This window comes from Sapajus apella, unplaced genomic scaffold (genome assembly GCF_009761245.1).
Source record: "Sapajus apella isolate SASKATOON/1434 unplaced genomic scaffold, GSC_monkey_1.0 scaffold1, whole genome shotgun sequence".
In the NCBI taxonomy this organism is placed as follows: domain Eukaryota; kingdom Metazoa; phylum Chordata; class Mammalia; order Primates; family Cebidae; genus Sapajus; species Sapajus apella.
This window is the reverse complement of record NW_022436941.1, coordinates 66,489,240-66,499,340: the sequence shown is the minus strand read 5'-3', so window position 1 is coordinate 66,499,340 and position 10,101 is coordinate 66,489,240. Positions and strand designations below refer to the sequence as shown.

General features: G+C 38.0%; 1 protein-coding gene across 2 annotated transcripts in view; it reads left to right on the top strand.

Moving 5' to 3' along the window:
• The window catches only part of BTF3 (basic transcription factor 3), a 7,582-nt gene extending 3,878 nt beyond the window's left edge, over positions 1–3,704 (top strand). For both annotated transcript variants that reach the window (XM_032278586.1, XM_032278580.1), the window contains exons 3-6: positions 315–428; positions 777–978; positions 2,569–2,625; positions 3,400–3,704. In XM_032278586.1, the coding sequence (XP_032134477.1) occupies positions 315–428; positions 777–978; positions 2,569–2,625; positions 3,400–3,446 (420 nt within the window). In that variant the 3' untranslated portion in view covers positions 3,447–3,704. The remainder of the gene's footprint in view (positions 1–314; positions 429–776; positions 979–2,568; positions 2,626–3,399) is intronic.
• Positions 3,705–10,101: the final 6,397 nt, after the last annotated feature.

Below are 10,101 nucleotides of genomic sequence, written 5' to 3'. Positions count from 1 at the left end.
AAAAAAAAAAAAAAGGTTAATAATTCTGGATGTAGAGTTCTTTCAAATGAAGCTTAATTTAGGTTGACATGTGCTACCTCTGATCACTTTTGAGCAAATGTAAAAAGTAGAACTTTCAAAAGATCATATTTTTCTTTTCTCAATTTTTTGCTTTTATCTGTCTTAGCCTGCTTGCTCACTGCATAAGTCTTTGATTATGATAATGTTCTTATACAGATCCAAAGGTTAGAAATGAATTGGAAACTATTCCTACTTGAAAAATACCTGTTATGGTATAAATGTGCTGTTTCCTTTCCTTTTCTCCCCAACTTCAGGGAACTGCTCGCAGAAAGAAGAAGGTGGTTCATAGAACAGCCACAGCAGATGATAAAAAACTTCAGTTCTCCTTAAAGAAGTTAGGGGTAAACAATATCTCTGGTATTGAAGAGGCAAGTGTCACATTTTTTTTTTTTTTTCTTTAAAAAACAAGATTTGGCTGGGAAAAGTTAATGCTCATGTATTAATTGGGGTTTTTTTTTTTTTAACTCCCAACAAAGTATTTCATAACCTGATAGACTTTAAAGTCCCTAAGATGTGTTTCTACCATAAATTAATGAATATCAGGGAGATGATTAAGTCTGGATGCTATTAGAATGTATATCCCATTTCAGGCAAAATTTCACCTGTGCTTCTCAGTGAAATACTAGATTAGTTAGCCAGACTTAGTTTAATAAAACATCTATTTTTAAAGAGACTTTGGTCAGCATTGCTAATTTAAATTTTTCTTTTCTTAATAGGTGAATATGTTTACAAACCAAGGAACAGTGATCCACTTTAACAACCCTAAAGTTCAGGCATCTCTGGCAGCGAACACTTTCACCATTACAGGCCATGCTGAGACAAAGCAGCTGACAGAAATGCTACCCAGCATCTTAAACCAGCTTGGGGCAGATAGTCTGACTAGTTTAAGGAGACTGGCTGAAGCTCTGCCCAAACAATGTGAGTTTCCTAGTAGTGGTTTTGCTGGGGGAATTACTCATTTAGCAGCTGATTTCTGTGATCTCGGGCCCAGAATGGATATGAGTATTTTTAAGTTTGGAAATGCAAGCTTTAAAAATAACAGATTTGTAACTGATTTTAAGCAAGTGTCTTTGCTCAAGTTTGCAGTAATTTATGTAGCATGCTATGATCATTACACTTGATTTTGTGGAATGTTTTCTACTTAACTTGATTTGGATCAGATACTTTATTACTTTATTAACTAGAAATGATGAAAATGTTAATTTGATGCTTTGCTGATAACTACTTGTAAGTTTGGAATTGTTCAAAAAATATATTAGTGTAAATTATGAAACTACTTCAGTTGCATCTATATAGTTGATATTAACAGTAATCTTTAACAAATGGCTTGCCAGTATTCTGGCATTTTTAATTCCAGTGTGATAGGGATTTTATTCAGGGCAGAAAATAATGTAGCTGAATATGCATCTGAGGATGTGGCAGTGTTATGCTGTTTTCTGCCTCATGCTTACAATTTTGAAGAATGGGAATATAGGAGCAAGTCACATTTATATACGGCTTTTTAGTTACCCATGGTTTTCTTTTTTCTTTTTTTTTTTTTTTTTTTTTTTTGAGACATGGAGTTCAGTGGCGTGATCTCAGCTCACTGCAACCCCTACCTCCTGGGTTCAAGTGATTCTCCTGCCTCAGCCTCCTGAGTAGCTGGGATTGCAGGCACATGCCACCACGCCCAACTAATTTTTGTGTTTTTAGTGGAGATGGGGTTTTACCATGTTGGTCAGGCTGGTCTTGAACACCTGACCTCATGATCCACCTGCCTTGGCCTCCAAAAGTGCTGGGATTACAGGCGTGAGCCACTGTGCCCAGCCTAGTTACCCATGGTGTTCTAGCTGTTGACTCAGTCTATCTCAATATAGATTTTTGTTGTCATGTTGAGATGCAGGTTCTAAACTGGCACGGCTTTCAGAATTGAGGTAAGCTTTTGAAGTATCCCACTGATGCCTGTATGGGGCCAGTACATAACTCTGCTGTGTAAGTTCATATTCTTGTGTGATAAAGGAAAGTGGATACTTACACTCGTGGACTCTTAATTTTTTTATTATAATGTTTTCATTTCAATAAGTGATTGTTGAGCATCTCTCTTATGCCACACACATAGTAGTTGAGAAAATGGCCTCTTCATTTATCTCCCAAAATAAATCTTACCATAATTTGGTATATGGGTTTTACCTGCTCCCTACTTCCCTTATACTACCTCAGGGCCTGTGGTGGCCCAGAGGGATTAAAAGGATGGGTATGGAATTTTGTTTGTTGTCTGTTCCTAGTATTTTAGCCCATTTGTAGACATTAGAATATCATGTTATTGATAGTACTGTATGTAGATAAAGTCCCAAATGTCCCTTATCACAAAAATAAGTTATAACAACACTTGGCATTTCATCTGTTTGTTTTTTGTTTGTGGGTTTTTTTTTTTTGTTTTTTTTTTTGGTGGTGGTGGTTTTGGGGTTTTTTTTGGGTGAATATTTATTAAAAATCTAGACAAGTAATGTTTACATTTTCCTTTCACAGCTGTGGATGGAAAAGCACCACTTGCTACTGGAGAGGAGGATGATGATGAAGTTCCAGGTAGGAACCTTTACTTGTGGCTAACCTAGAGAATCTTAGCAAGGGAGAATAAGAAGTCTTTGTAGGAAAAACTATCCAGGGAATAGGGATTGTAAGTTAAGGTGGACATAGACCTTACTTAGAATGAGAAAAATGATGCAATATTAAGTAATTGAGAAAATGTTTATAGACTTGACTTGGCTTCTTTCTGTTTGGGATCCCAAGGATGTGTAGATATCTAACCTTAAATATTGAATAAATAAGTATATATTGCACCCTAAATATAACTACTACCTGCAGAGCACTAATGACCCTTGCTCCCTACTTTGAAATTCATGAATTTACAAGAGGGTGTGGAGTTGTTCAGCTGTCTTGGGATATATATAACCATTCTAAAATCTGTAGCAGCATAACTCCTTTGGGAATCATGAGACATTTTTCTCTCTTATCTGTTATTGGATAAATTTACTTTCTTCAAAAATATTTATTTGGCAGGAGAATCACTAGACTCATAAATACTCCCACTTTCCATAGGCAGGTATCCTGAGGAATTCAGGAAATTTTTAACATTATGTGTCATTGTATTCTTTGATTCTGTTCCCCCATATTATATTAACCAGCGTATGAGATGGGAAGAGGGGATTTTTTTTTTCTTTTTTGCATTCTTGTTCTTGGGGCTATGACACAGTATTTATTGTTGGCAAATGAATGGCTTTCTCTCATCCCCTTTTAAGATCTGATAATTATTTGTAGATTTGGCTTTTTAAAGAATTTCTACTCTTTTCCTTTTCCTAGATCTTGTGGAGAATTTTGATGAGGCTTCCAAGAATGAGGCAAACTGAAGTGAGTCAACTTCTGAAGATAAAACTTGAAGAAGTTACTGGGAGCTGCTATTTTATATTATGACTGCTTTTTAAGAAATTTTTGTTTATGGATCTGATAAAATCTAGATCTCTAATATTTTTAAGCCCAAGCCCCTTGGACACTGCAGCTCTTTTCAGTTTTTTGCTTATACACAATTCATTCTTTGCAGCTAATTAAGCCGAAGAAGCCTGGGAATCAAGTTTGAAACCAAGGTTAATAAAGTTCTTTGCCTAGTATTCAGTTTTATTTTTTATTTCATTGATACCAATCTGTACACAGTAAACAGAATTGCTTATAGAAAGCTAATCATGGCATGTAATATGGCTGATAACCTTTGGAATTTGATTAAAGATTTAAAATCACAGTGTAGTATAACAGGTGGTTTAAAGTTGTCATGTTTGAAAACTTTTCTCTCCAATAGTCTTAGTGCTTCCATGGTTTATATGGTGGGTGTAAATATGGGGATAGAGTATTCCTTAGTGGATAAACAGGCTTTTTCCCTTGATATTATCTATCTATATTGTAGACATATATTAAGTGCCTTTTGTGAATTGCCTCAGTGTTATTTCTCAACTTGTGAAGAGCTAATAGCTCTATTTTGTAGATATAACGTGAGGTTTAGAACTTCTAAAAATTAAAGTAATCTCCAGATCCCTTCTTTGTAGGATATTTTATAAGGTGATTTGGAAAAGATAGTGTTTAGGAATGGCTCCTGGGTCACTGTATTCCTTAAGTGTCAACACTAATAAATGAATAGTTACCTTTTTATTTAATAAAAATGTTAATGTACAGTAAAATTGAGCATATACAGTTGTAATAATTTTAACACGTAATGTCTGCCACCATAATCGTTGGAACCAAAGCAGTTCCATGGTCCCAGAAAATCCCTCAACATAGGGTTATTTTAAAGATTTTTTACAAATTATAAAACAATGTGTAATCTGAACCAAGGCCAGTTGATAAAGAAATTTGTCTTGTTGTAATGATAATTCATTTTAAAATTTCATAGCAGTTTGCAAGTACCTTTTGAAAGTGCTATACAGCTGTATCTAAAAGTCAAACTAGGGAAAAAAACGTGTGTAAACAGTATTTGCACATATTTATATCGTACTGTTTTCCACAGAGGATGTGTATCAGTTCTGTTGACGTACACGGCTACAGTGAGAAGAGTCCTGAAATCTCAACTGTAGCAAAATTATAAAAGCTAAATGCACATCTCCAGACTCATGGATTAGGTTGGGCTGTGCTTATATAGTCACGTGAGGCTCCACAATGATGGCAGCACCTGTCTGGGACACTCAGCTTCCTGGCAGAGAAGATAGTGGGTCATGCGCAGGCTCTTAAAGCTGTTACAAACACCATTTGTTACATATATAACTGACCAAGAGGAATGGCTCAGCTGGAGAGCAGTGGCATGAGGCCTGAGGATTTGTTTCTGACAAGTTCCCAGGTGATGCTAATGCTGCTGGCCTATTGGCCATGCTTTTGAGTTGCCTGATTGGAAACATTCTCAGCCCAAGAAGTATTGGGGGTGACTGACTGAGAAGTTTGTGGAGAATGCCACTGTCTGAATATCTTTCCAGTTTCATCTAGGCCTAGAAGAAAGGGACTATCAGAAGTGCAATTGATTTCCAGGTGAGGCCTGTCCCAGCATTATTTTGCTTATTGGACAGATGTCTAAGATTAAGCCTGTTGTGCCTGTACTCAGCAACTTCTTTCCAACAATCTAAAATTATTTCTTCAGCTCATTGTGTAAATAAGGGTGTGTGTTGGCGACTGGATTAATAGGGAAAGTTGTTTGGTAGCCTCTTTATGCTACAGTTATAAAGGACCAAAAGTTTAGTTGCTACAAAGGTTTGTCACATTTGAAGTTCGTGGTTTGCCCATGGTTGGGCTCTGCTGTACTTCAGAAACATCTTCTAACTGGAACATTGACAGTCTCATGATAGGGAAGAGATGGCGAACAATCAGCTGGCTCTTTCAAAGTTATGTTGGGAAGTGATGCATATCATTAATAAATTTCCTCAGCCAAAGCAAGTCACATAGTAGTAGCTGTGGGACTGGGGAAGTATAACCGTCCAGGGTAGCAGATATTTTTGAGTAGTAATACAATCTACCATATCCTTGCAATTTTTCTTTTAGTTGTCTACAGTCCCTTTAGCTGCCGTTAGATATTAAAAGCGCTCTACCACTTGTTTTGTGTCTTTGCTTATAACCCCAAGAAAGAGCCTCATTGTGCAGATAAGAAAACCATCTTCAAGAGGTGAAATTGCTTATCTCAGATCACACAGCCCCACAAATGTTAGGATGAGATTCAAATTCAAGTATGCTTTTCAAGTTCACTACCTACTGGAAAGAATTTTAGGCCCTGGCAGACTAGAGGGGCAGACCGGAGCAAACCAGTTTTCAGCTGGAAACTGAAATAGACATCTGTTTTAATCTGAGAGCTTTCAGGATTAATACCCTTTATTTATTGAAATAATTGAACTAAAATACGTTTGTTTCATTCCCATAACCCTATGGTGCACGGAACAGAAAGCTGCATTCTAAAATTCAGAAACAGATTTAGAAATGAGCTGAAAGTAAGATTTTGGTCTGATTTCTACTAATCATTTTTTTCTCCATTAACGCTGGATTCATGTTCTTCAGTAGCTCACTCTTCCCTCTGCCATCCCAGTAAGATATGTATGTCTGTTTGTGCGCACATATACAATTTTTGAGAGAAATATTAAGGCAACTAATAACAGTTTTCAGCTTTTCCAAAACAATGATTAGAAAAGTCTTCTATTCACATAAGTTTTCATCGCTCCAATCAGCACAGTCTTGAATGCCATTTTTGCAGCGAGTTCTGGGAATGCAGGCACAGTCAGCAAAGAAAACAGTATCACATCTCCAGCCTGAACACTTCGGGCACTGTAAAACTAGACAATTTTATTTATTTTTAAAACCGTAACTGTTAAAATGTCAAGGTAGACTGAAAAAGATTATTATTGGAAAAGAAATCGCCCCCTGGATCTTAAAAATATTAGTGAAAACTGCCCAGCAGGAAAATTGCAGATGTTTATTAAGGATTCGACATGTTTGGGTGAAAGAATTTGTACTTTGAAAAGCCAAGACAAGTACTACCCCTCACTATCAGCCTAAAAATAAACATACTGACATATTACATAAATAAGAGAGGGTCCCTTTGAGTTTGTACGTTCAATCAGCAGGGAAAAGAATCACTGCTAATTGGCAGCTAGCAAGAAGAAAAGGATGTCTTTATACTTTTGGTCTTATTTGTCAGAGCATTGTTATCTGTAATTCCAAGTATTTCTATTTCTACCCCCACGATGACCAGACAAAAGGCAGGAAATTATCTATTTAGTGTATTTCTGATAAGACTTTCAAATACTAACTGGGACTATTAGGTATTGGAATTGCACGGATTGCCATGGTTTTATGAGATTGTGGGGTGATCAGGTGTCTGCCCGGTATTAAACCACCACAGAGAACAGAATGAGAGGAGGAGGGAAGGAGGAAAGTGAGGGAGAAAGAGCAAGGAAATACAAAGGTTAAACAATTTTTTGAGAGGCAAAGCATTCAACAGACATTGGTCTTCACCAACATTTCTAAAGAAATGTAAAAGGAATTTGATAGTAGACAAGAGCTGTCTATCAAGATTATTTCCTTTAGTAATCCTTGCAAAACTGGCTATATTCTTAGCTAGAGAATTCATCTAGTTTAAATATGCATAAACTACTGGAAATGATAGAATCTTAAAACCATGGATGTATCCTTAAGGAAGCCTTGTAAGTATGAGTTAATCTATGTAATTGAAGTATGAGGGTAGCCACTCCAAGAAGCCATTAAAAAATAACATTTTCATTTTTACCTGATTCATCTGAGCAATCACCACAGTCATTTCTTGTGTCACACACCTTGTCCATATATGTCCAAGTCTTCTGGTTAGGACATTTGAATATCAAGTTTTGTGGGAGACTGTTAGGCATTTGACCTATATTAAACAAAGGCATTAGTTCTAATAGAAAACATTCATGTACCATAATATTTTCATATAATTCTGAATTTTAGTTAATGCTGGTGACTTTTTAAATTTTGATTACTTGTTCGCTTACCACAGTAGGTAGCAGATTCATCTTCCCCTTGACTGCAGTCTAACTTGCCATTACACAGCTGGGAGGGTGGCAAGCAAGTGCTGAGGTCCTCACACAAGAAGCCCAGTTGCTGTGAAGCTGTCTTACATTGTCGATGTAAATCTGGAGGATTTACTTTTATTTATTTATGTATTTATTTATTTATTTGAGACAGAGTCTCACTCTGTCGCCCAGGGTAAAGTATAGTGGCACGATCTCAGCTCACTTCAACCTCTGCCTCCTGGGTTCAAGTAATTCTCCTGCCTCAACCTCCCAAGTAGCTCGGATTACAGGTGCCTGCCACCACAACTGGCTAATTTTTATATTTTTAGTAGAGATGGAGTTTCACCATGTTGGCCAGGCTGGTCTTGAACTCCTGAACTCAAGTGATCCACCTGCCTCGGCCTCCCAAAGTACAGGTATTACAGGTGTGAGCCACTGCGCCCGACCTAAATCCGGAAGCTTTATATGACAAGTATTAAATGTTGACACAAGCATTCATGACCAAGAACATCAGCTTTAATAACAACATGCCCCTCTTCCCCCTTCTGTTTCTTACCATCATTCTTTTTTTTAATGAAGGTTTAGCTGTAACCATTCTTCTTTTCCCCGTTATTTATCCTCCCTCTTTTCTTTCTTATTTTCCCTCATTCTTTTTTGTTATACTACTGCATGTGGGCAAATAAGTGTAGACTCAGTACTGCCGGAGAAGTACTGGAAGGTGCCTGGGAGAGGGTCCATAGGCCTGAGTTCCAACTTGAGCTTTACCATGGGCTGGTTATATGGCCTCCTCCATTATTTTCTCAGGTAGAAATGAGAGCAGGGATAACTCTCTATGCTGACTTCATGGGGATACTATGAGTTAAATGAGATTATTGTTTAAATGCAATTAGTCTACCCGTAATTCAAAAACTCAATGGGAAGGTAGTCAAAATAATGTGAAAGGTATTTTAAAAAATTTCAAGTGCTATAAAATTAGACGGTGGAAGTGAAATAGCTCATTGGTATCACTGCATCTCAGACATATTTACACTTAAATAATATATACTCAGAAAATTCCAGATTGGTGTATAGAGTGATAAGATAAACAGGCTGGAAATACTGTAGCTACCTGATTTAGAGGTGGTAGAGGGCTTGGTAAAGGTGCATTTTACATTTTAAATATTTTGTAGTTGGGACTATGTTGACAATTAAGAGGCAGATGACACCAGTTTATATCCCTTAATCTAAGAGGGGCTTGGCATTGTGGTTTTAGGGCCAGAAACCATTATGCTCTGATAATCTGAAAGAATCTGTGTCAGTTTTTGTCTTCTGAAAAATTAACATCAAACTAGATTAGATGTGAACCTGACTTGGAGGATTGTAGTTTGGGGAGGAAGCAGAAGTAGGCAAGGGAACCTACCCTGACGCAGTTCTAATGCCTATGAAAGGAGGGGGTTAATGACGGTCTGCGTCAGAAGTCTCAGACTACAGCCAGTTCTTTTTTTTTTCTTCTTTTGAGACAGAGTCTCGCTCTGTCGCTCAGGCTGAAGTGCAGTGGCGCGATCTCAGCTTACTGCAACCTCCACCTCCTGGGGTCAAGCAATTATCCTGCCTCAGCCTCCTGAGTAGCTGAGATTACAGGCACCTGCCACCACCTCCGGCTAATTTTTGTATTTTTAGTAGAGACAGGGTTTCACCATATTGGCTAGGCTGGTCTTGAACTCCTGACCTCAGGTGATCCACCCTCCTTGGCCTCCCAAAGTGCTGGGATTATAGGTGTGAGCCACCAGGCCCAGCCTGCAGCCAGTTCTAAGAAAATTTCAGACAGGGCAAGTTAGGGTCTTTGAGGCAAAGTCACCCATCAACAGAGCCCCATGTCTTGAGGGATGGGTAGCACTAGCATCCCCACAGTGCTCAGTCATTGCCTGGGGACCACATGGGGAAGAGCAGCCTTGGCATGAATATGGTGGTGGGTCCAGACAGGTGGTAGCTGGGGCTGTCAGTTAATGGAGCTCCCTGACACAGATTCTCTTGAAGATCCAAGCAGAGCACTTCCATGCACTATAGTCATTAAAATATTCAAAATGCCTATAGGTTATTAAGCTTGAGCCTGATTCATGTCTGTAACCCTAATGCTTAGCACAGTATTTAGCACATAATATGTGCTCAATAGATGCTTTTCTGAATGAATGTTCACAAGGTAAAATGAGAATCCAGATCTTACCCTTATGTCCTGTTGTGCAGAATCCTACTAACTCCCGAAGCTGACTAGGATCATGAGTCTAAAACTGTTCCCATCAGACCAACACCCTAAGACTTAGGGTTTTGTTTTTTTTTAATAGCAATTTGATGAGTCAGTTCCCATGTATCAAATCTATCACTTTCTCTACTCCACATTTCCTTCACTGAAACCACACAAATGTTGCTTGCTTTTATCATCTCAAAAGCCTTCCCTGGCTCCACTTCTGGCAGCATCAAGGCTTAGTTCTTTAATCAATACGCATAACTGAAGGCC